General features: G+C 38.8%; 1 protein-coding gene across 1 annotated transcript in view; it reads right to left on the bottom strand.

Annotated features, from left to right (window-relative positions):
- lamc3 (laminin, gamma 3) overlaps positions 1-27,262 on the bottom strand; it is a 224,770-nt gene that overhangs the window by 118,491 nt on the left and 79,017 nt on the right. The window contains exon 5 of the mRNA XM_047372964.1: positions 2,578-2,766. Within this exon, the coding sequence (XP_047228920.1) occupies positions 2,578-2,766 (189 nt within the window). The remainder of the gene's footprint in view (positions 1-2,577; positions 2,767-27,262) is intronic.

Raw genomic sequence — 27,262 nt, 5'->3', positions numbered from 1 at the left:
TACTTGTAGTTATATTGTGTTGTTTAAGTGTTCCCTTTATTTTTTTGAGCAGTGTACATTTATATTATGATTTACATAGTGTGTTACTATTGAAAACAATACATCAGCACCGTCTGCAATATCTAACGGTGTTACATGAGAATCTGTTTTAACCCACATTTTATTATCTCCCGCAGTCTATGGGCAAGAGGCAGGGTACACCCTGGACAGGTCGCCAGTCCATCGCAGGGCAACACACAAACAACCAAGCATACACTCATTCACACACCTAAGGGCAATTTAGAGAGACCAATTAACCTAACAGTCATGTTTTAGGACTGTGAGAAAGCCGGTGTACCCGGAGTGAACCCACGCATGCACGCGGGGGAACACACAAACAACCAAGCATACACTCATTCACACACCTAAGGGCAATTTAGAGAGACCAATTAACCTAACAGTCATGTTTTAGGACTGTGAGAGAAAGCCGGTGTACCCGGAGTGAACCCACGCATGCACGCGGGGGAACACGCAAACTCCATGCAGAAAAACCCCCGGCCGGGAATTGAACCCAGGACCTTCTTGGTGCACGGCAACAGTGCTAGTTTAGTTGATATATTTTTAAATATTCAACATATACAGGTCCTTCTCAAAATATTAGCATATTGTGATAAAGTTCATTATTTTCCATAATGTCATGATGAAAATTTAACATTCATATATTTTAGATTCATTGCACATTAACTGAAATATTTCAGATCTTTTATTGTCTTAATACAGATGATTTTGGCATACAGCTCATGAAAACCCAAAATTCCTATCTCACAAAATTAGCATATTTCATCCGACCAATAAAAGAAAAGTGTTTTTAATACAAAAAACGTCAACCTTCAAATAATCATATACAGTTATGCACTCAATACTTGGTCGGGAATCCTTTTGCAGAAATGACTGCTTCAATGCGGCGTGGCATGGAGGCAATCAGCCTGTGGCACTGCTGAGGTCTTATGGAGGCCCAGGATGCTTCGATAGCGGCCTTTAGCTCATCCAGAGTGTTGGGTCTTGAGTCTCTCAACGTTCTCTTTACAATATCCCACAGATTCTCTATGGGGTTCACGTCAGGAGAGTTGGCAGGCCAATTGAGCACAGTGATACCATGGTCAGTAAACCATTTACCAGTTGTTTTGGCACTGTGAGCAGGTGCCAGGTCATGCTGAAAAATGAAATCTTCATCTCCATAAAGCTTTTCAGCAGATGGAAGCATGAAGTGCTCCCAAATCTCCTGATAGCTAGCTGCATTGACCCTGCCCTTGATAAAACACAGTGGACCAACACCAGCAGCTGACACGGCACCCCAGACCATCACTGACTGTGGGTACTTGACACTGGACTTCTGGCATTTTGGCATTTCCTTCTCCCCAGTCTTCCTCCAGACTCTGGCAGCTTGATTTCCGAAAGACATGCAGAATTTGCTTTCATCCGAAAAACGTACTTTGGACCACTGAGCAACAGTCCAGTGCTGCTTCTCTGTAGCCCAAGTCAGGCGCTTCTGCCGCTGTTTCTGGTTCAAAAGTGGCTTGACCTGGGGAATGCGGCACCTGTAGCCCATTTCCTGCACACACCTGTGCACGGTGGCTCTGGATGTTTCTACTCCAGACTCAGTCCACTGCTTCCGCAGGTCCCCCAAGGTCTGGAATCGGCCATTCTCCACAATCTTCCTCAGGGTCCGGTCACCTCTTCTCGTTGTGCAGCGTTTTCTGCCACACTTTTTCCTTCCCACAGACTTCCCACTGAGGTGCCATGATACAGCACTCTGGGAACAGCCTATTCGTTCAGAAATGTCTTTCTGTGTCTTATCCTCTTGCTTGAGGGTGTCAATAATGGCCTTCTGGACAGCAGTCAGGTCGGCAGTCTTACCCATGATTGGGGTTTTGAGTGATGAACCAGGCTGGGGGTTTTAAAGGCCTCAGGAATCTTTTGCAGGTGTTTAGAGTTAACTCGTTGATTCAGATGATTAGGTTCATAGCTCATTTAGAGACCCTTTTAATGATATGCTAATTTTGTGAGATAGGAATTTTGGGTTTTCATGAGCTGTATGCCAAAATCATCCGTATTAAGACAATAAAAGACCTGAAATATTTCAGTTAGTGTGCAATGAATCTAAAATATATGAATGTTAAATTTTCATCATGACATTATGGAAAATAATTAACTTAATCACAATATGCTAATATTTTGAGAAGGACCTGTACAGGACCCTTATTAAGCATTAATTATTGTAATAACCTTTTTTTATCTGTTTCATTTTTCAACATTTCTAACGATATTCTTGGTTAAAACTATTTAGATTTATTTTTATTCAACCTTCTTGACCAAGACTCTAGACCCCTGGAAGAAAATATGCTACATCTCACAGTTACCTTTCTGGATAAAGAAAAACTATGTTATTACTATTACAGTATAACCCTGTGAGTTCAATTGCTAAACTTTCTTATGACTCCTTATTTTCAATGAAAGTACTCATACAACAGTGACTAAAAATGGCAGGTTTTGATGTGTGATGAGTTGAGATTTAAGGTGTTACACAATTAAGCTTACCATTAATATTGCAGTTGCAGGGTAGGCAGGGCTTTTCTGGAACCTTCCTGTAGTGGTTTTCCTTGCAGCGTTCACAGTGGGGCCCATCAGTGTTGTCTCTGCAGCTCACACAGCGCCCCCCACTGCCAGTGCTCCTGTACTGCTCCATGTCAAACATGCACTCGTCTGATCTCCCACTGCAGTTACACTCTGTGAGTAAAGCAACAATGGAGGCAAAGAGAGAAGGAGAGAAGACAGAAGGTCAATTGAGGAAAGTCAGGAGAGGCAGAGAAAGAAGTGGCCAAGGAAGAAAAGGAGTTTGTGAAGAAAACCATCAGAAATAGTTGGCACACAGACATGGGATACAGTATGTGTAAGGGATTATGTGTTCTGGGATTGGATCATCATTTAGAGGCTCGTTGCTAATCTCATTTCACACGGGCCTAATGAGAAGCCAATCGGCTGTCAGGGGGCACTTAGATAACAGTAATTCATGTTTATACAAGAGCAAATTACTCAGCTGATAACGCACCATCAAAGCCCTCATATCAAATCCCTCCTTAGTTTACCAGTTACCCTGAGGGGGGACTTAGGTGAAATTGCCCATTTTATTATGAATCCAGCTCTCTGTTGTGCTCAAAATAACCATATGATAACTGTTTCCTTTTAATGAGAAGTCTCAGCAGTATTCACCTTACATAATATAAAACCTAGCAATGCAGTGCTGGGGCTTAATGGAATTTATTTTAAGTAGCTGGAAATTCTGTTTTAAAATATTTAGTCAATAAAAATAGGTTTAATGCGGGTACCCATAAACTGTAGATTTCTAAAGCAGAATTAGCTTATAAAACAATATCCCAGGCTTTTGGAGCACTATTTAATCTGAAAATAGGAAGAGTATGGCAGGACTGAAAACCTACCAATCAAAGGCTGTCCACCTCAACTGGCAGGTTGACATCACATATTATCTCACAACATCTATACCTCTGAAAATAGCTAAAGTTAAACCATTTTGGAGATAGACAATTCACAAATTACAGAAATGCATTTCTCTTCTTTCTCAGTTTTAAAAAATAATGAGAAACCTTATTAATTGCCAGACTAGAAAAAAATTATTGATAAAGACAATATATAAGTAGAAAGTCAGTATGGCGTTAGAGCAAAAAGATGAACAATTATGGCATTAATTGATTTCACTGAGGAAATAACTAATTATATTGAAAAAAAAAGGAATATGTAGTTGAGATTTTCAGACTTACAAAAACGCATTTGATGGTGTGTTGTGAGAGGACTGGTGCTAGGGTGTATTTAGTTTGGATATTTCCTGTGTCCCTCAGGGGTCAATGTTGAGTTCTAAACTCTTTATTCTTTATATACATGATATATGAAATGTATCAAACAAATGAGATGATCTGTTTTATTTGCTGAAGACAAACATTTGGTGCTCAGGGGAGGATTTAGGAAAGCTTTTGCGGAAGATTACTTTTGGAATGCATGAATTAATGAGATGGTTTAATAGAAAATAATTATCACAAAATGTAAACAAAAAAACTAAATAAATTTTTATTTGGCAAAAGTATAAAAAATATGGGAGTGAATGTGAGTAAATGATGAAACAACTGAAACAGTTTATGAATATAATTTAGATGTCATAATAGATTATAACATTAGTTGGAAAACAACTATAACATGTACAAATTTTTTTCACGTGTCCTGTCCAGCAGGGTAGCACTCAGAATTGAGTGCCAAGAAGAAGTCCAGCATATTTAATTTCACAAGTGGGCAATTACAGCTAAAGCTATAATGACCGCTAGATTATTTCAATTGCAATGGACACGGAGACAAAATGAAAAGGAAAAAATAGAAGCAAGAAAGAGAGAAAGGTGGGGCAAAAAGGGAGACAAAGAGACAAGAATAGAGGAGAGAAAGAAAAATGAGGAGAATACAAGGTAACACCCTAGACGACTGCTTCTACACCAGCAGAAAAACATACTGTATATCACAACAGCAACGTTACCAAAACGTTCATGGTACTAATGAATGCAAGATGTATTTAGTGGTAGCTGCAGCTCAAGGACCACCGTCGGGACAACCGCAACCCTCCTCAGAGAAGAGCAGAGGAGAACCACCCAGCAGCCATAGTGCAGAAGCCCTAGGGAGCTGCTGCGAAGAACCTATAGGCCCCGCCGGCAGTCGTCTACGCCAGAGCAGATCTAGCCATGGACCCAGAGCCCTGAGACCCTGGGGCACATCAGTTTATTGATCTAGTCCAATTAAAAATCAAACAAAAATGTACAAAGGAAGACACAACCTGCCACCTACAGAACCTAGAATTTTATTTTTATAAATTATTTCTTTTATCATTAGCTTGGTTTATTTATTCCAAAAACAGTTTTGATGATTATTTGTCATTGTTGTCCAGTTAGAACACTTGATCACTCAATCCTGTCCAATTTTAAAACATCTAGCTGTTGATTTCGTAGACTGGTGTCACAAAACCACTTTTCAATCAATGTGTGGAAAACTAAGGAGCTGGTAGAAGATATCCGCAGATGCAGTCCACCACACTGACACTGGTAAACATCCAGAGTACTGGCGTTGAGATAATGGACTCTTATCAGTACCTGCGTGTTCACCTGAAAAATAAACTGGAATAGAGTCACAAAACTGATGCTTTTTACAAGAAGGGCCAAAGCAGACTCTACATGCTAAGGAGACAGATCTTTTGGAGTGCAGGGGGTGCTCCTTAAGACATTTTTTGACTTTGTGGTGGCCATCTTCTATGGTGTTATGTGTTAGAGCAGCGGCTGGAAGGAAGTAGTTAGATAAGCTCATTAGGGAGTCCAGCTCTGTCCTAGGATGCCACCTAGACACAGTGCAGGCGGTTGAAGACAGAAGGACTCTAGCAAAAATAACATCACTGTTGGACAATGTCTCCTACCCTAAGTAGGATGCTGTTGCAGAACTGCAGAGCTCCTTCATTGAAAAGACTGCTACATCCTAGGTGCACATAGGAGCATTCTGGCAGGTCCTTTGGCCCAGCAGCTGTGAGACTTTATATGAATCTCTGCTCCCAACAAGATCAATGAGTGTTTGCATTCCCGCTATTTTCACAGTTTTTCCATTTTTAATATATAGAGTGTTGTTGTTTTCTCATGCAAAATTACAAATGCGATTCTTGTACATTTTCAAAACACCCTACTCAGTTGTACCTTTCATTTAATCAGTATGGAATTTTTAATAACTGTACAATATTTGTTTTCCCTTCTCATTATTGTTTTTCAGTTGATTTTGCCCCCGCCTGTCTGTTTGTGTTTGTGCTAGCAACTTGACGGAAAAAGCTACAGATTTCTATGATTTTTTAAAGATTTTTTACCAGAGGTGTTTCTTAGACAAAAATTGCAAAATAGCTCCTAAAAGCAAATGGAAAGTGGAGAGCTTCACTTTAGTTTTTCCCTCAATTTTTGTTTTAGGTACTATCATTTCACAAAGTGGTGAAATAAGGAAAGAAGCATCTCTCTTAAAAAAGGACTTAAAACAGATGTAATAGCACATATCTCCATTTGGATGTCCTTCACTAAAAGTAGAATAACAAACACTGAATGCATTTTCTGACAAATATTGATTCCCCTTGCTATCACATTTACAATCCCACTGGTCAAGGTGCAACCGAATCTGACAAAAACTGTCCTACTCCAACGCAGAAAGTTGCTGCATGAGTCAGGCACTGATTGGCACTGGTGGGCTGCCAGTGCACAAATTCAGCTGTCTCTACTTGTCTGGTCCCATCCACTCCATCTTTATCATCCTAGCCAGTGGTGCTGCTGCTGCAGCAGGTCAGGTAGGGTGACAGCTAGGCGTCAACAGCAGCTTGAGGCACTGTCACGTTTCTTTTTGTGTTGCAAGTAGAAAGTGGGAATTTGTGACATTTTCAGAAATTTAGGACATCTGCTTACAGACTTGGGTGAACTTATCATAATCAAGGGTAATTGAGTAATAACAGTAGCACATCAATTTCTATAATATCTGCATTAATTCTAGTTCTGGCCAAAACCCATACTATTTATTAACCAAGCTAAATTGTTATGTTCTGCATTCTAAAACAAAATTGACAGAATAAATATTACATTATGGTTAGAAAGTTCTAAGATGTGTTGTTTAATGTATACTTTCAGTTTATGTAAGAGCATACCAATTTAGTTTTGCTACCAGATCAGTATGTATGGTTTGTTTGCCTAATTAGGTACATTAGCTATCTGTAATGTAGATGCTACACAGGCTTTATATTATATTATATTATATTATATTATATTATATTATATTATATTATATTATGTAATGGATGCCAATAAGGTAACACACCTTTGCATTTTATAAAAAGGCTGGAATTGTTTTTTTTTTTGTTTATCCACATTTATTTAATATAACAGTTTTAAATCAATGAATTTTAAATAAAAAAAACTGTTCATATTTAGAATTGAATTTTTATGTATGAAAACAATTTCTTTAAATATTTAAATAATGAATATATATCTGTTAATATTTGCTATATACACATGGTCATACACTATTTTGATGAGAGCAGCATCTACCTAAATCTATTCCTCTCCCCACAATACTTTGGTTTTATTTATTTATTATTTTATTTTAGTTTATTCTTTGGCATAATAGTGTTCACCTGTGGAAATACTTTTCTATGGTCTCAAGTTTTGACTACAGGTTTCCTCAGGGCTCCATCCAGGATTCACTTCTTCTTTCCTTAAACAGGCTCCATTTGCAGTCCCTTTTCAGATAGCATACCATGCTCTTTCACTGTTTTGCTGACGGTCTTAATCTGAAAGCTTCACTGAAACCATCTTATTTGGAAAATCTAACCTCTTAGATTCCTCTTGTCACACATCTGCCAGCAACCTTGGGGCTATTTTTGACTGCACCTTTAAATGTGATAAACCAGCTCAATACAATAAGGTATACAGACATCCTGAGCAGTAGATATGAGACAGTAATCCATGCATTTATTACATCTCGCTTTGAATACTGCAACTCCTTGTATGTTGGTGATGAACAGGCATTGGTAATGCATCAGCAGTCTGTACAAAATGCAGGAGCTCGCCACCTGATTGTAAGGCATGATCACATCACTCCTGCATTGATAAGCTTCCACTGACTTCCTATTTACTGCAGAATTCTTTTTAAAAATTGACTTCTAATGTTAACTCCTAATAGCTTGGCACTACACTTTTCATTTGTCTTTTCTACTTTAAAGAGTGACTGAGAAACATAAGCGTCTGTGTCACGTTATATTTAGGCACAGGGAAACTGAAAATGTATTATGTTTCATATGTAAAGTATGAAAACTAGTACTTACACCAAGTGATATACGTTCAAAGGATAGGATAGAAATATAAACTTATTATAACCTACCACTTCTCCTGCAATACCATATTTATAATCTCTTCCTATTTATGCAGAGTATAATATGGATATTCATTCATTCTAATCCTTTGTCATTTCTACATATATTCAAGAATGTGCTATCTATATTGACATATCAGTATATTCTCTCATAACAAATTATTATATTTGTTATTCTTCAATGGACTTCAAGATCATCTTAAATTTTTCCAAGGCTTTTTACATACAGTATCCCACAAAAGTGAGTACACCACTCACATATTTGGAAATATTTGGAGAGATATGATACTTTGATACAATGTAAATTAGTCGGTTTACATTTTGAATAACTGTGTAGATTTGCTGTCTGCTCAAAATAACTCAACACACAGCCATTAATGTCTAAACTGCTGGAAACAAAAGTGAGTACAGCCCTAAGGGAAAATGTCCAAATTGTGCCCAATTACTGATTTTCCCTCCTCTGTGTCATGTGACTTATTAGTGCTACAAGGTCTCAGGTGTTATTGGGGAGCTGGTGTGTTGAATGTGGTGTTATCTCACACTCTCTCATATGGGTCAGCAGAAGTTCAACGCGGCACCGCTTGGCAAAGAACTCTCTGAGGATTTGAAAAATTATATATATTGTTCTACATTGATGGCCTAGGATATAAGAAGGATGCCAACACCCTAAAACTGAGCTGCTGTACAGTGGCCAATACCATACAGCAGTTTAAAATGACAGGTTAGACTCAGAACAGGCCTTGCCGAGGTTGAGTGCATGTGCTGAGTGTCATATCTAGAGGTTGCCAGCTACCAGCATTGTGCAGAGGTTGAAGGGGTAGGGGTTCAGCCTGCAGTGCTCAGGCCATATGCTGCAAACTGCATCAAATTGGTCTGCATAGCTGTCATCCCAGAAATAAGCCTCTTCCAAAAGATGATGCACAGGGAAGTCCACAATGTCATGATGGTTTGTTATAAGACACTTCTGCAGGCAACAACTATGGAGGACTGAGGAAGGTTTAAGCAGTTTATAGACACAACAGAAAAGGTGATGTTTTTTACAGGTTTCAGGAGCAAGTTGCAGGACGCCCTGAGGACGAGAGGTATGTGGTTATATACAATATACATGAGGATAGGATGAACACGAAGGTGGGAAGGAACTCTGAGTCATACACTGGAAGGACTGATGATGGTATAAATCAGAAAAGAACCAAGGAACCTGGGGGGATCTTCTGGGTACAGGATTTCCATAGAAAATCTCTAGCTGATAACCAGACCTTCTGACCAGATAAATAGATGGGAGCATAGATGCATCTTTGGTCTATGATTATTTTATTTTGGGCACATGTTCTCTGGAGGGCTTATTTGGTAGAGTTTCATATCCTATGACAGCACTGGAGATGAGTGCAGACGATTGGGTGGGTGACTGAGTCAGGGAAGAAGGACGGAAGGCAACAAGATTGCTATATGAGGGATGCTTTAAAAGGACATTCACCAGAGGCCGCAGAAATGTGTGCATTGTGTGCAAACTCCACCCAGGTGAGGTTTTGGCTCCAGGGTTGGAAAAGCACACACACCGGAAAGTGTTTTCCAGTTCTTGATTAATCTGCTCGCATTGTCTATTTGTATGTATATAGAAACCCGAGGAGAGTCCAGACTAGGCGATGAACTGTAGACAGTAAGAAAATATTTTGTGAGTTTAAGGCTTGACATTGCAGGATCCAGAGTGGTTGGTAACAGTGAAGTTGAAGTAGAAGAACAGTGACCAGCAGGAGTTGAGGTGTTTAGCAGTCTGAAGGATTGTGATCGGTTTCAACAATAATGGGCAGGTCAGTACCTTCCAGCCACTTCTCACGTGCCAACTACCTCAAGCTGTTGGCGGTCAGATGCCTCAAATCTCCCCCAAATTCTTTTCCCCAGAAGACTCATCTCTCCTTACAATCACTTTCTCCTAAAAGGAATCACTCTCAAACTGTTACAGAGATCAGCGCTGAGGCTCCTGTCCTTAACCCCCTCGGTGACTGAAGTGACAAAACAGCTCCGAAAGAAGGTTACATTTGGTTTTTATGTCTGGTTCTCCACAGAAAGGGATGGACATTCCCTCAGTGTTTATCAATAGACTATGTGTCACCATTGTGTGTAAATGCAGGTTTCCAACCCTGAATCCAAGTGTGGCTGCAGCAATCTAATTGCTCCTATTAAGATGCCTTCCACAATCAACCCAATGCACTAAACTTTATGTCAAACTGTAGGTCACTGAGGATTATTATCCTATTCTAAGAAAAGTGAAAACATTAGCATTCATACTTTTTTCATTCTGTTCTGTGTGTGAAAGCACATCTATAAGTAATAGTAAGCAAGATTACTCCTAACAACCAGCAGTTCCTGGTCTTTGATGCCATAGTTTCTTTCTGGTGGAGAGAAACGTTTTGAGTATAATGCATAAGGGTGGAACTTACTATCTCACGAGGACCTCTGAGACATGACAGCACTGACCCCATTATCAAAAGCATCAATCTTCAAAACTCCAATAAATTGGATGGGAACATCAGGGCAAACAAGGAAGGGGGCTGCACAGAACGTCCTATTAAGTTCAATAAATGCTCCGTCAGCTTTTATGGACCAATACAAGGAATGTTTAGTGGATGTAAGGGCAGTGAGAGGAGCAGCAACCAAAATGAAATCTCTGAGGAAGCATCTATAGACGTTTGCAAATCCAAAGAACCACTGGAGCCGTTTACAGGTGGTTGGTATGGGCCAGTCCTGGACCACCTTAATTTTTTCGGTGTCTGTCTTAAACTGCCCATACTCTAAAGTGTAGCCAAGGGGGTGCGGCGTGTGGCATAGTGGTAGAGCGCCTGTTCCATATACTGAGGCTTCAGGCCTTCGATGCAGCTGTCCCAGGTCCAAGTCACGACCCCGGAGACCTGTGCTGCATGTCTTCCCCCTCTCCCCCATGCCACTACCCAGGACAGCACTAAGGAGGAGAGGTAAGTGGATATAAAATGAGGAAAAGTTTTATTGAATATGATGAGTGAGAGGAAGCTGAGTCTTACTGATGGTGGAGTTAAAGAGGATTCGGAGAGAGATATGAGTATATCCAAAAGGGCTGAGGTTGCAGGAGTGTGTGTGGAGCGGTTTGCAGATGGTGACTGTTTCATTTTTAAAGGAACAAGACATAGACTATGATGGAGCGTTTTAGAGTGGACAGGCCCTTGAGTAATAGTGTTGGTGTGTGGAAGGGTCCAGGCAGCGGTCTGTGGAAGGAGAAGCCAGAAGAGCAGTGAGGAGATTCTTTGGAAGGTATTCTGATGTGAGTTCACCAGCAAACTCTGGGAAACAAAAAAGCTGAGGACTGAAGACCAGAAGGAGGACTGAGGACTGGAGAATGGGTTTCTTCCCCAAAGTAAAATAGAAGAGGTAAGCTAAGGTAGGTTGGTTAAAGCACAACAAAGTAAAAGTAGGTCTGGTTAGCACTCTGTGGGCAAGAAAATATATCATCTGCCTCAGGCAATCCACCCCTCTTGACGCTCCTCCTGATTGGCCTTAACGAGCTTCAGTTGTGCGGACACACCTGCCTATTTGGTACACAAACCTTTGTTTGCAATAACAGATATCAGACATTTCCTGTAGTTCTTGACAAGGTTTGCACACAGTGCAGCAGGGATTTTGGACCACTTCTCCATACAGATCTTCTCTAGATCTTTCAGGTTTCGGGTGTTGGGGTCATCCATTTTAGTCGCACATTTTGACATGTGCAGCTCAACAGACGTCGCAGCTCTGACGTCACTGGGAGTATAAATCGGCTGAGATGGAGAGTTTTGTGGCCATTTCCCTCCTGTCTCACTGGACAGTGCAACGGAGGCGCATATCTGGAGAGACAAAAGCTCGCAGGCGAACTTTTGCTCCACAAGGCCATTCCTGGAAGAGCTTGAAAGCCCCCTCCCCACTTCTTTTTCTCCAGACCTAATCCCTCCTCAACTGGTGGAGAGAATAAATCAACTTCAAAGTAATTTCGTTCTTTTCATATTAAACCGGACAGGTGCATTTAGAGGTCTGGGCAGGATGAGGCATAGTGAAGGTGATTTAGAATCACCAGTAGTTAACATAAGGTATTATCTTGTTTCATGCAATACTGATTGAAATATTTTATGCTGAGTGGTGTTTTGATTTGCTGAGCAAGCGCTGCTGAATCATGCGTGGTTAATGTTTTGTCCGGCTGATTTCAAATCAGCCAGGAGTTAGAAGTTAGACTTTTAAAAGTTTTTCTTTCAAAGCATCTGCAGTCTGTACCTTGTGGTCTGACCACTCTTTGTCCCAGTTTTATTACTGGAGTTTTTCCACTGAGTTCCTGCCTCAGAGTTTATGACTCTTTGTTCAAGATTTGGGGCAATCAGCTGGTTGTGGCTAAAGGGGCGTGGCCCCACCGTTTTATCAGCTGATCGCTGCAATCGAGACATCAACACTCCAGGAGGACTTCTCTTTCCATTTACCCCAAATTACACATTTTGTCCATAAAACTGCTTGTTTGATCTTCATAGACACTAAATGTGCATATATTTTTCTGTTATTATTATTGTTAGTTGGTCATTTTTATTCCCTTTGTGCTTGTTAGTTAGGTGAAGGTTTTTGGACCAGAATAATGGTATATCAGGATTATTTGGCTTCAATAAATCTTCATATATATAATTAAGAGAAGCATTTGTGTTTATTTTGTGCAAGAGTTATTTATCTGTCAAAACAAGGTCGAAGATCCTCCATCTTTGGTGAAGTGGTTGAATAAACATTGACAGTTTGTGGTTTTGGTTAATAATTTGTAATTTTTGGTGAAGAAATAATGTTTTTATTATTATGATTTTAAATTATAATTCTTGATAAATACTAATTAATCAATAATCATAATCCTTACACAGGGCTGTCAATGGGCAATACAGACTTTCAGCTCCCTCCAAAGATTTTCAATTGAGTTCAGGTCTGGAGACTGGCTAGGACACTCCAGGATCTTAAGATGCTTCTTACGGAGCCACTCCTAAGTTGCCCTCTCTGTGTGCTTCGGGTTGTTGTCATGCTGGAAGACACAGCCACGACCCATCTTCAATCTCCTTACAGAAGGAAAGAGGTTGTTGGCTAAGATCCCTCGATAGATGGCTCCATCCTGTGTCTGGGAGACTGTCTCCTTTTCTGCCTGCTGCTTCCTTTGTTCTCCTTTAGATGATGCCAGAGCACAATGACTGGAGGTGTGACAGGTGTTTCCTATCAAACCTCATCTCCTGAGCAGTATAAGAGGAGCCTGCTGTCAGTACTTCGACACCTGAGTGTTAACCTGCAGTGGTAAACTCTAGTCCTCCGAAGACTTTGCAACTTTTCTTAAGAAGAATCTTACCTTTGTTTGTGCTCCTCCTCAGGTTACTTATGTGCACTGGATTCTCCTCCAGTTCACCATCTGATTCCAAGCCTCCTTCTCAGATTCAGACACCCTCTCAGACAAGACTCCAGCTGACAGCATTCTGGCTGACAGCACTCTTTTTCCAAGGACTTGTAAGCGAACCCTGCGAACCCTCCATCGTGCTCACCATCTACCCGAATCCTGTGTAACTCTGATTACCCCCCTGGAAACCACTTGCCTCCATAGATTTAATGTGTTCCTGGTTCCAGATACCTGACATCACCTTCTCCTGCCTCCTGAGTGTGTTCTGCATGTGGGTCAAAGCAGCAGTTAAAACTATGACACATCCATCCTCCCCTCAATACAGTGCAGTTGTCCGGTCCCCTTTGCAGAAAAGCATCCCCAAAGAATGATGTTTCCACCTCCATGCTTCACGGTAGGGATGGTGTTCTTGGGGTTTTACTCATACTTCTTCCTCCAAAAACGGCGAGTGGAGTTTAGTCCAAAATGCTAAATTTTTGTCTCATTAGACCACATGACCTTCTCCCATTACTCCTCTGGATCTTCCAGATGGTCTTTGGCAAACTTTAGATGGGCCTGAACACGCGCTGGCTTGACAACTGTCATCTTGATCTTCTTCCATTTCCTTATAATTGCACAGTTGTTTCCTTCTCACCAAGCTGCTTGGCTATTTTCCTGTGGCCCATCCCAGCCTTGTGCAGGTCTACAATTTTATCCCTGCTGTCCTTACACAGCTCTCCGGTCTTAGCCATTGTGGAGAGGTTGGAGTTTGATTGAGTGAGTGGATATGTGTCTTAAATACAGATAACAAGTTCAAACAGGTGCAGTTAATACAGGTAATGAATGGAGAACAGGAGGGCTTTTTAAAGAAGAACTAACAAGCCTGTGTGAGCCGGGATTCTTACTGGTTGTTAGGTGATCAAATACTTGTCATAATATTATATACAAAGTAATTACTTAAAAATCACACAATGTGATTTTCTGGATTTTTGTTTTAGATTCTGTCACTCACAGAGTACCTATGATAAATAGTACATGCTTTGCAAGTGGGAAAACCTGCAAAATCAGCAGTGTATCAAATACTTGTTCTCCACACTGTATTTGCTGTGAGTATAGATTTAAAGGGTAAGGGTAAGGGCTTTATTGAGGGTAAAGGTGCTGGAGTGGTCAAGCATGTCTCCAGACCTAAACCCTATTGAGCATCTGTGGTGCATCCTTAAAATGTAGAGGACTGCAAGATCTCTAACAACCACCAGCTCGTCATGGAATAGTGGAAAAGAATGCAAATAGCAACCTGTGAAGCTCCAATGAACTCCAGGCTCCAATATTTACAAAAATGTGAGGGGTGTACTCACTTTTGTGAAATACTTTATCTTCACAGGTGTGCTGATGAATGTTGAAGGCATTATATTAGCAAATGGTGACACTGCATTCACCTTTTTGATAATTTTGTTAAAAAAAGAAGAATCAGTAATTATTTTTAGGTTTCGTGAGTATGAAGCTAAATCAGTTCTCCTGGATTAACAGAGGACCACTAACATGGGAAAAAAATAACTCAGTTTATGTCTTTAGATTTTACAAAATGTATCTTTCCACTGTTCTTGTATTATGAAGGTGTGTGTTGTTTACACTACAAGTAAATCAAATGATAGTATCTCAATTTTGCTGTAAAGCCAAAATCTTTCAGTATGAAAATTCTATGAGTTGTACCATTGAGTGGAGCACCTTTAATGGGACAATTCAATTCAAAAATTCAAAAATATTTTATTCATCCCAAAGGGAAATTAATTATTATTATAATTTGGATGGATGTGTTTCACATTGAATCTCCACCACAACTGTCCAACATTACATTTATAATATCTTTTAGAAGAACTCATGCAGGTTTCAGGAGACTTGAAAAAAGCAATATCAAGTTGCTTTAAAGGCACATGGTGGCACTTTGTGTTGGCTTTACTCCTAATCTGCTTCCTGTCTGTGGGATGAAGATTGCTATAAGCTGTAAAGTCGAGACAAACCACTTCATGCTGTTTTTCCAACATCCTTAACCCAAAGACCCCTACATAGCTTTCTACAAGTTGCTTGGCCATCTTGACCACATTTACAGCCCTGCACACCCACATCCACCTCTTCAGCATGCTGTTTTTCTCAATCCAAGACCAAACAACCTGTGCGTCAGCAACACTAAGAAGGCTGCGCACACATCAAAAGGCACATTCAGCTTAACGCTTCAACATTTTTTCTGATGAAGCCACCTCCTCCAAGAATACAATTCTGGCGGAATATCAGAGTGGAAACTTAGTGAAATTAACTCAGGAAAACTTTAGGCTGTAAAAGCATTGGGATAAATTAAGGGTTTCTTAATACCCAGACCCAAAGTGGGATGTGGATATTTGCATTACTGCTGTGTGGCAAATGTTACAATAAACAGTAAAGATTTCCTCATATTTGAAGACATGTAAATTGGCAAGGATTTTATTTCTTAAACTATAAACAAACTGTGGGAGGAATTCACTTTAATTAGTATATGGAAAACCTGCCAAACATGGAAAAACCCCTGTTCGAATATTATTATCAACATTACGGTACCCCAATGATTCTTTTTAGGCATAGTGAAATTTCGGTAGGTTTGTAGTGAAAATTATTTGTCATAGCTGGTACATCGTCTGTAATGCAGATGTTGGATTATTAAAGCCCAAACCTGATTGTTTCTGACATATTCTAATGCAACTCTCCTACCACATAATGTATATTTAAATTCATTTACATATGGTATTGTAAACATAAACTGTAATCATTTGCTACATGTCTGAACCCATAACATCAATAAAACCAGCATAAAATTAAACAAGAAAGTCAAATGTACAGTGTATTAAATAGATGGTAAAAGTCTATAAAACACACAAAAAATATAGCTTTTCAATGACACATTAGCAAGTAGAATCAATAAAAACAGAGACTTTTCCCACACCAGAACACTATTTGACCCTTTATTTGCACATTTTCTAGTTCTCAACAAAGTTTTCTAATATTTGCATCAGCAGCCTGTACGATGAGGGCATCCCTTGTATCTGCAGTCAAATTAGGTCTTAATGTGATTTGTCATTAACTGTTTGCTGATATCTGTGTTGCCGTTGCAAAGTTCTAAAGAAAGCTCTCTGTTTCACACATTGTAGTTTTTCCATCCTGCATAAAGTATCTGCTCAGTGCACATATGTAAAGTATATCTCTATATCTGCAGGTGCATCTCAGTAAATTAGAATCATCAAAAAAGTGATTTTTCCATAATTCGTTTTAAAAAGTGAAAGTCGTATATTATATAGATTCATTGCACCGAGTGATATCTTTGAAACTTTTATTTCTGTTAATTTTGTTAAAAATAGCTTGCAGCAAATGAAAACCCAAAGTTCAGTTTGTCAGGGAATGCTTCTGACATTATATTTTGTTCCGGAGTGATCTAACACAAGGAATAGGACAGTTTTAACCAATGTCCTGGATAAATCTGTGTAGTGGCTTTTGAAGTGTCAACTCCAGCTACAGTACTCTCCCCCAAACCTTTGCATAGGTTTTGCTTCACAATCCTTTAAAAGCTGCAGTTTGCCAGCTGCTTGGGCACCTTGTCTTACCACACTTTTTCCATCCACTCATCTTTCCTTTTATATGCTTAAACTGAGCACTGTGTAAACAACCAGCTTTTATACCATACCCCTTCTTGTAGAGGCTATCAGTAGCTGTCTCCCCATGACCTTGCAGGCCATAACATAAAATTATTATTAATTGGTCTTCTGTAACACTGTAATAGTCTGAAAAACAGTGTTTCGGGTTTTCATTAGCTGTGATCTATAATCTGGTATGAGTTGTTGTGGTTGACAAAATGGACAAAAGTGCAGACAAAAAAGCAAAAAAAGCTTATAAGCAATTTGGGAAACGTGAAGAAGACATCAAAAATGGCAAGGAACCAAAACAGGGCTTTTTAGCCAAAGTGATCGCTTCACAGTCCTGTTCAGCTAGTCTAACTTCTGCACCACCAGCACTGGAAATTGTGAGATAAACGCAACTTTTAGAGTAAGATTTGTTAAAAAATGCCTGGTATAATAAAAGACCAACAACTGAAAAACTGTAAGCAGAATTTTCAAAGTCTGTGAGAAAATAACTCAGCCGTGCTATTCTGATAATAACATAACATTTAATTAGTTTTGAAGTGATGTGTTTTTACAGTGTTTATGTTTTAAATTTGACAGGTCAAACTCAAAACTCCAGAATTTTAAACATGCCGCTCACAATGTTTTCATTGACTTTAATTCCCCCTGAGACCACCTTTGGTTTAGTATCAAACTGATGCTATGTTGGCACTGGGTTTTCAGGGCCAAAGCCAGAGCTGAGGGCAATAGAAACACGAAGAACTGGTGCTAAGTAAACACTAGCATTGGAACTAAATATGTTTTCAGTAGCATTCTAGTTTATTGAGATCTGTAACTATATTAGAGGCCTAAATAAGCTTTGCATGAACAAAAGCATACAACAAAAAATAACAAATAAATACTATTTATTGGCTATTTATATGGCTTAACATACACTAGAAGTTGGTTGTTTGAGTGGAGGTTTGTACTTTTAAAAATCTCTGGTTTCCGTATAAGCACCATTGCAGTTTATGAAAAAAATTTAAGCCTGACATTAATAAAACTAGAATTGCAATCCTATCTAAATATAGAAAAAGCCATAAGTGACATGGACCACAAAGCAGAACATATGGAAGGACATTAGGTCAGCAATTTATCAGACCAAAGGGCAATCTTTATCCACATTGTTATGTGTTTAAATGAGCCTTTTGTGAGCAGTTGAATTCTAATTAAATGTCTTTTGTTCAGAAAACCCCCATTTTTTCCCTGAGAGGAAAATTACTCCCCTGCCTTTACAAAAACTGTGAGCGAGTGACACCAATGTTCCTTCGGTGACCTGCACATCAGCACTTCAGAACACAATCTGAATATCTTCTGCAAGTTTTATTTTTTGCATATCATGCATATGTAGCTGTCTACATTACCTTGGTAATATTGCTTGGGGATATGTTTCAAACAGATTAGCATGGACACACAGCAAGAGAAACAACCTAATTCTGTAGTTTTATCCATCAATATCTTCCTACGGCCCATAATAACCTGTGAACACACTGTATAATGTAGCAGTAAAATGTCATCACAATCAGATGCAAATAAAAATATTAAAAAGATTGGTTCCAGACTTGGTATAAAAATGTTTCTGCAGCATAGATATAAGGTAAGGAAAAGGAAAATCCAACCGAAGCCTTCAAAGTTTAGCCTTTTCCAAAGCTGATGTTATATATTTTTGTTTTATTTTTCTTGTATGTCTGTGTGTGATGATGGTATCCTATCATCTAAGGCGGTAATCCCAGCAGGGGGGTTCTCGTACCCCTAGTGGTACGTGAGCACAAATCAGGGGGGTACGTGGACACATTTAATATTTTATTTCCAAGATGACGGGTAAATATCATCGGTTAGTAGGGATAATTCTAGGATATGTGATGCTTTATCAGAACCCAGGTGCACAATACAACAAGCTTTTATTAACCAAAGGGCAAAATAAAACAACTACTGGTGGGAAAGACTAGAGCAGGGGTGTCATTGCTGTTCACCTGCATGATGCTGCGCTACCGAGAGAGAGAGAGACAGAGAGCAAAGTAACAGCTGTTTCCACTCCGCCGATCTATCAAAGCTTTTCAAGGACAAGCAATCTCAGGTGTCTCATTAAAGCTCAGTTAAATGATGAAGACAAAGTAAAATTGATATAGTGAGCCTGAATAAAGTGTTCTGTTGCTGATTGTTTTAGGTTTAAATCTCTGTTTATTGGGGACTTATCCAAAAGAGCTCCAGTTTTTGTTATAACAAAAGCATAATTATTTATGTTGATTTTGTATTTATTTAGATTACTTATTCACTTTCGAGGCGACAGAGCTATCTTTATGTTTAATTTGAGCTGAAAAGAATAAAATGCCAAAGAACAAAATGTTCAAGTTAAAGAGATTAAATAAAAATGATTTTCATTTAATGATCATTTCTTGTACTTTCAATTTTCGCTAACACGTTTTACTGAGGGCAGCGTTTTCTCTACCATTATCCAAGGGGGGCGCCCCGCCCCACCAACAAGGTAGTAATGGTACGTTTTCACAATTGTTCATTCATATTAATGGTTTCAGTCTCTACATTGTCGAAACTCTACTTTCTAAGCTGGACAAAAACACACTCCTCATACTCTGACACACTAAGTTACATGTGCTTGCATGCAGGTGAACACACGCTCCTAATAGCATACAGAGAGTGAATAGAAAAACATGCCGCCAAAACCTGGAAAGCAGTCTATCTGTGGTTTTTAAAAGTGCCAAATTTCGTTTGATGATAGCAGGGCTAACTCTCCTACTCCTGGTACATATGGCGAAGGTACAAGTACACAAAATAGCCCAAGTGTTTCATGCCTCGCCCCTGACACGCAGCTAAAGTCCAGTCACCACACAATAAAAGGTTTTGACCTGGCTTGGCCATCGGAGGTGAAGTAATCCCCCTGGCTCTATAAGACCAAGCTTCGTAATTAAATACATGCCAGCCAGCCAGACAGACAGACCTCACTCAAAGGGTCTTTGGTTTTGCTCTCTTGGCATTCTCTCCATGGGCTTTAAGAGGTGGTCACCTGAAATGGTTTTCTAAAGTCGTGAAAGAATGTCCCAGAGATTTATCAAGGGATGGCCAAATTGAAATATTTCACTCATCACAGCAAAGGGCGGCTACTTTAAGGAATCTAAGACATAAAACATATTTAAAGTTCTTTTGCATTTTTTCATTTGCTACATAATTCCATATGTGTTCATTCAGAGTTTTGATGCTTTTTTTGAAAATCTATGTACAATATAAATAGTCATAAACATAAACAAAACACTGGAGGGGGTATCCGTGTTATAGCAAAACGGCACAGAAGGTACACCAGTCAAAAAAGGTTGGGAATCACTGATCTAAGTCAATTAATTACACTGTTGTGTGTTGTTCCATACATTTCCGACTATAGAGCCACTACTGGAAGTTCACCAAAAATATTTTCAATTGCAAATTGCTGGGAATGAGACACAACTCCTTCCTTTAGTGCGTCCTTTACATAACCCTCCCCCCCACGCACACATATTATCATGTGACTAAAACAGCCCTATATGAGCAGAAGGCATTTACCCTTCATGTAACTGAATTGTTGCATGGAGGGGTTACTTCTGGTAGCCAGAGAGCTTACCTTGTCAATCCTATGTGTGCAAAAAATCATTGTTACTGAATGAAGCACACAAGGGGTTGTACATTTTTGAGGCATTTCTAGGGATTGCAGCCACTGATGTTTATACAGTATATTAAAGCATATGTGTTCTTGGGAGAATCTAGTAACATATTAAAACATAAAAAGTCACAGGCAAGTTGTGGCAAACCTTCTCAATGAAATTACTTACACTAATCTTAAACTAAATATACCATCATGCTAAATGCAGGCACTGAAAGCATGTTTCATTTCTCATTAGTGGTAAGCTAATGACTAATATCAATTATCAACTCATTAAAGCTCCAATTCTGCATCATCAGTCAGGAGCAGGGCACGAGGCAGGAGAGTATAAAAAGCTGTCACCACATTTTATTTGGAAGAGAATTAACGTATACAACAATGTTGTTTTTCTGTCCTATATATTAATATTTCCATTGTGCAATTGCAGAGCAGTGATGGTGCAGAATCCCTGCAGGCAAAATAATTTCTCACTTTTACATTTAATTTGCCGGATGAATGAGATGTCAGATTGGTCAAGAAACCTAAAGTGTTCTAAAGAGCCTTTGAGGAGTCATGTTGCACATGCTGAATATATCTATTAGACTGTTCTACACAAAGGAGATCACTAGCTGACCCACAATTTGTAGGCATTTACAACAACAATTAGTTTTTCAAGTGTCTCCTTTATTTCCACATTAATATTTTCAATACTTTTGCCTACAACATTTAACTCTTTAATGCATAACTTGTAATACATTTACTTAAGGTTGATCAAGTTTCTGCATCAAATAGGTTGCTTGACAAAGATGCTTATTAGGTTTTTTGCAAGACTCAAAATAATACTGATAACTAGGGATGTCTGTATCCTATTCCAAATCTCCGAATGAGGTCCACTTTAAATATTTCCAGCTGACTAAGTGCCTGATGACTGTTGATGTTCTGTTTTTTGTTAGCCACACCACCAACAACCATGAGGCCACATTTTGCAATAAATTAAAAACAAGCTAAACTTTTTCATTTTTAGGTTTGTAGAGAATTTATTATCACCTTTTTCAAATTCAGAAGTGTACATGTGGTTTCAACTGTGTGAAGGATTCATTTTATTGGACTGGTAGTTGGAATTGGCATTACCAAATGTCTATTCTTAAATGACTAAAATACAAAAATATCCAAATCTTGATCTCACTAATACGTTTAACCACACTGTTTGGTGCCTACCTTACGTATAGATAGATGGTAATTAGTCCTGAGATGGATTGGTGAGCCAGATGTGCCGCTCCCTGCAATCATACGTATCTGGGATAGGACCAAATTCTATGCCACTTAAGGGTACAGGTAATGAATGGATATTGGTAGTTAAAACTACACTCAGTAGTTTATAAAACAAATAATGAGTTAATTGTTGGAGCAAAGGTTTAAGCACAATTTCACTGTAAAGTTAAGCTTCATTCATTTAAATCTGGAGTACCTTTAAATAAAAAAAGACATTTGTCATGCATTCATAGAATTGCAAAGAAAAACTGATTAAAATGTACGTTATCTTATAAAAAGTCTACCCAAGTCTTGTTTTTGCCATAAATTGCAACAAGTATTATGTTGTAAATGATCTATTAGAAAGCTTGTAGTAAGTGGGAAAGATTATATTGTTACATTTATCATGGTTGTGTAATAAATATTGACAAGTGGCTGGCACATTGCACTTCACTTGCTTAATCTCTTTTATGGTGCTGGGGATTGCCTTTAAACGTCCAATTTAAAGAAAAAAAAGTCAATTCCAGCAAATGCTTCACACCATTGCATTGACTGATTTATTAAAACAGACAGCATTTTTGGTCCTGAAAATGAAGCTTCTCAGGACTGAAAACACAATCCTTTTTTGTAAATCAAATTAGGGGTAAGAGGTGTGTGTGGGAAATGGCCTTTCTTTTTTCTCCCATTAAATTGTGTAACAGATATTGCAAACCTTTATCACTCTGTGATCAATCCTAAAGCAATCTCGGAGTTTCAGAGCACAAACTGTTGACAGCTTAAGGATAAATCAAGACTTATTGCTGCAATGTTAAGAATCCTTCATGAAAAAACAAGTGTGAACAGCCCTTTTTTAAGACTTCTTTAAGATGATAAATACATGACAAATCATGTGTTTAAAAACAAACAACAATGGCAGTTAACCATATAATGATATAATCAGAGATTTATGCTTGGCAAAAACTTGTGAACACTGGTAAATACACTCCTGGAGTGTTTTTAAAGTGAAACAAGCTGTAGTCAAACCTATGCAAATTGGCTTTTTGTTGTAAGTGAGAAAGATTATATTTTTACATTTATCATGGCTGTGTAATACATATTTTTAAATGCTATTTTATTTTTTATTTTACTGAAACCAGTTATTTAAAAAACACATTCTTATCATAAGACATTGCATCTAAATTCCTAGGGTCATCCTTTCCCTACCCCCTTCCACCACCCCTTGGCGCTAAATTGGGTAAATAGTTGAATATTGCTCTGTGAAATTAGATACTCTTTCAAGAATCTAATACATAGTTTTCATTGTGTTAATATGCTCTTTAGAGTTGTGTAAGCAGGTATAATGTAGCAGCCATGAGTATGCAGAAGGTTTTTATATTTGAAAAGGGAGAAAATAAATAAATAAATAAATTTACATTGCCAATATACTTACAACAGAACATTACATGATATACGCTTTAATTTAAGTTAGCTGCGCAGTACCTGATTCAGCCATTGTTTGTTGGAAGATGCAAGATATATGTATATATATTTTTTTATTTTATTGTCCCTAATTTTTAAATTGATAAAAAGGTTTTCTATCTGAGGTAGCCCAGCCATTTGCATTGAGTCACTGACTTACAGGTCCTTCTCAAACAATTAGCATATTGTGATAAAGTTCATTATTTTCCATAATGTAATGATGAAAATTTAACATTCATATATTTTAGATTCATTGCACACTAACTGAAATATTTCAGATCTTTCATTGTCTTAATACGGATTATTTTGGCATACAGCTCATGAAAACCCAAAATTCCTATCTCACAAAATTAGCATATCATTAAAAGGTTCTCTAAACGAGCTATGAACCTAATCATCTGAATCAACGAGTTAACTCTAAACACCTGCAAAAGATTCCTGAGGCCTTTAAAACTCCCAGCCTGGTTCATCACTCAAAACCCCAATCATGGGTAAGGCTGCCGACCTGACTGCTGTCCAGAAGGCCACTATTGACACCCTCAAGCAAGAAGGTAAGACACAGAAAGACATTTCTGAACGAATAGGCTGTTCCCAGAGTGCTGTATCAAGGCACCTCAGTGGGAAGTCTGTGGGAAGGAAAAAGTGTGGCAGAAAACGCTGCACAACGAGAAGAGGTGACCGGACCCTGAGGAAGATTGTGGAGAAGGGCCGATTCCAGACCTTGGGGGACCTGCGGAACCAGTGGACTGAGTCTGGAGTAGAAACATCCAGAGCCACCGTGCACAGGCGTGTGCAGGAAATGGGCTACAGGTGCCACATTCCCCAGTCCTGGGTTACAGAGAAGCAGCACTGGACTGTTGCTCATTGGTCCAAAGTACTTTTTTCGGATGAAAGCATATTCCGCATGACATTCGGAAATCAAGGTGCCAGAATCTGGAGGAAGACTGGGGAGAAGGAAATGCCAAAATGCCAGAAGTCCAGTGTCAAGTACCCACAGTCAGTGATGGTCTGGGTGGCTGGTGCTGGTGTTGGTCCACTGTGTTTTATCAAGGGCAGGGTCAATGCAGCTAGCTATCAGGAGATTTTGGAGCACTTCTTGCTTCCATCTGCTGAAAAGCTTTATGGAGATGAAGATTTCATTTTTCAGCACGACCTGGCACCTGCTCACAGTGCCAAAACCACTGGTAAATGGTTTACTGACCATGGTATCACTGTGCTCAATTGGCCTGCCAACTCTCCTGACCTGAACCCCATAGAGAATCTGTGGGATATTGTGAAGAGAACGTTGAGAGACTCAAGACCCAACACTCTGGATGAGCTAAAGGCCGCTATCGAAGCATCCTGGGCCTCCATAAGACCTCAGCAGTGCCACAGGCTGATTGCCTCCATGCCACGCCGCATTGAAGCAGTCATTTCTGCAAAAGGATTCCCGACCAAGTATTGAGTGCATAACTGTACATGATTATTTGAAGGTTGACGTTTTTTGTATTAAAAACACTTTTCTTTTATTGGTCGGATGAAGTATGCTAATTTTGTGAGATAGTAATTTTGGGTTTTCATGAGCTGTATGCAAAAATCATCTGTATTAAGACAATAAAATACCTGAAATATTTCAGTTAGTGTGCAATGAATCTAACATATATGAATGTAAAATTTTCATCATGACATTATGGAAAATAATGAACTTTATCACAATATGCTAATATTTTGAGAAGGACCTGTACTTCAATTAGTCCTCCTTGACGAAAAGGTAGAGACAGTATTGTGTCATCAGTTTTGCAGCAATCCCTCATGCTGAGCATGCATGGAGCGATGGAGAGGAAAACTCCCCGTTAACTCGAAGACACCTTAAACAGAACCTGGCTCGGTGTGAGTGGCCCTCTGGTACGACCACCTGTGGATTTTTACTTTGATTTAAGTATACTAACCCAGGCTCTCAAAGTATACTGTTTGGGCTGTGTATAAACATAAATAGGTATGACAAAAAGTTTGGACAGTGTACTTATTCTTCGATAATACAGCTGAATATATCCCAATATGGTGGTTTTCTTGCTTTTTCTCTCCAGAATTATAATTTAATCAGAAAATTATAATTTAATCATCTCTCATTATGGGGATACTTCAGAAGAAGAGGAAATAAAGAAGTGGAAGTAAACAGAAGTGGAAATAAAGAGAAAAAAGTTGGAATTTGTCAGAGTCTGGTTGTCTCCGTGCCTGCTGCTTCCTTTTTCCACCTCTAGGGGTCACGGAGCTGGAGGACTGAAGGTGTGACAGGTGTTCTTCATTGACTCATCAGTTCAGAGGACTATGTGAGGGCGGCTCACCTGCACTTCTGCGCCTGAGTGTTTTTGCCCTTCGTGGTAGTACTCCCTGGCCATATACCTTGTATCTTGTGATTGTTTTATGACGATTTTTACTAACACTCTGTTTATCTTGTCTTAGGCACCTCAGCCTTGCTTCTTGTTGGAGATCTCAAGAAAAAACCTCTGATCACAGTCTGGACTCTGAATTCATTCCATGCAGAGGGCTGCCCTGGATACCTCTCTGTCTGGTTAAGCGAACCCTGTCCACCATCCTACGGTTTCTCCTGGATCATCAAGAAGCCCCAACGGAATCAGCACTACCTCATTGTCCCAGACCCGCAACCATCTTCCCCCTGGTGGATCGCCCCACCCAAATAGTAAGCCTAACCACAGAATTAGCAAGTCTGTATCCCGATCTGAACTCACCTTGTTGTTTTCCCTTCAAGTCAGACGGCCTTCCTGGAAACTTCGCTCCTTGTACATTTCACAAATTGTTAATAGATTATTTAAACGTTTCTCTGTTTGAGTGTTCTCTGCATGTGGGTCAAATTGGCCTTAAAAACAATGACAGAATTCATCAACCACACATTATTTTTGTGATTTGTAAAATGTTTTAATTGAAAAATATTTTATTTTTTCCATTTTATGTGCTAATTAATAATAACTAACAATGATACCAACCATGATATATCTAGACATTTTGAATTAGATATTAAAGTGCTTATTTACCTGTTAAAACCATGGTAATTAATAAAATATTTGTTTTTCAGATGACTATTTATTTTTCAGAATGGATTTGTGAAACTGAGTTTCTAAGTTAGCTCCAAAAACAAAATCTGTTTCTAAGGGTGACAAAGCTGTTTTCCTTAGCCCCTCCCATATCCACAAAAATAACAGGGACACACAACCACTTAGAAATGTAGGAATGAGAAGAAGGATGTTAAAAGAGAATCAGTTTTAGAATTTATTCATTTCACTTGTTTGCCAGAAAATATAACCTATGATCATCATTTGTAGCTACTAAGATTCTGCTTCATGCTACGTTGCTTCAACTTCAGTGATTTTATGGTTTTGCCACATCTCTACTTTCCCTAAAGGATATCAACTATGTTCCATTGAAAATGTAAATTGAAAAAAGTAACATTTTGGATCATGATACTATTGTATAAGCTGTTTAGTTTTTTATCCAAGTAGATGGCACAATATTTACAGTTGAACATTTTGTTTGTTCATTTCTGTGCTTTAATTTACACTCAGCATCTCCAGAGTGGATTAAAGGCAAAAGGTAACCGTACAGAAAATGCTCTTTATTAAAAAACTGCAGATCTTGTAAAAAAAAATACATTTCAGCTTAAAGTCATTGAGTTCATACCAAAAAAGTTAATTTCCTCAACTGTTGCAGGACCCTAGCAGAAAAACAGTACACCACAATCGTCTGATAAAGCTAAACCTTTCTCAGCTCCTTTGGTGTCATACAAGAAGAAGGATTATTTAAAGACCTTTTTTAAACCGTGTGTTTTACTTTGGAAATTACAAAGCAAAACAGTTTTTTTTATTACATTTTACACTTCTAGATGTTATTTTA

The sequence above is a fragment of the Girardinichthys multiradiatus genome, chromosome 8, assembly GCF_021462225.1.
Source record: "Girardinichthys multiradiatus isolate DD_20200921_A chromosome 8, DD_fGirMul_XY1, whole genome shotgun sequence".
NCBI lineage: Eukaryota > Metazoa > Chordata > Actinopteri > Cyprinodontiformes > Goodeidae > Girardinichthys > Girardinichthys multiradiatus.
This window is presented reverse-complemented; position numbering and strand designations above follow the sequence as displayed.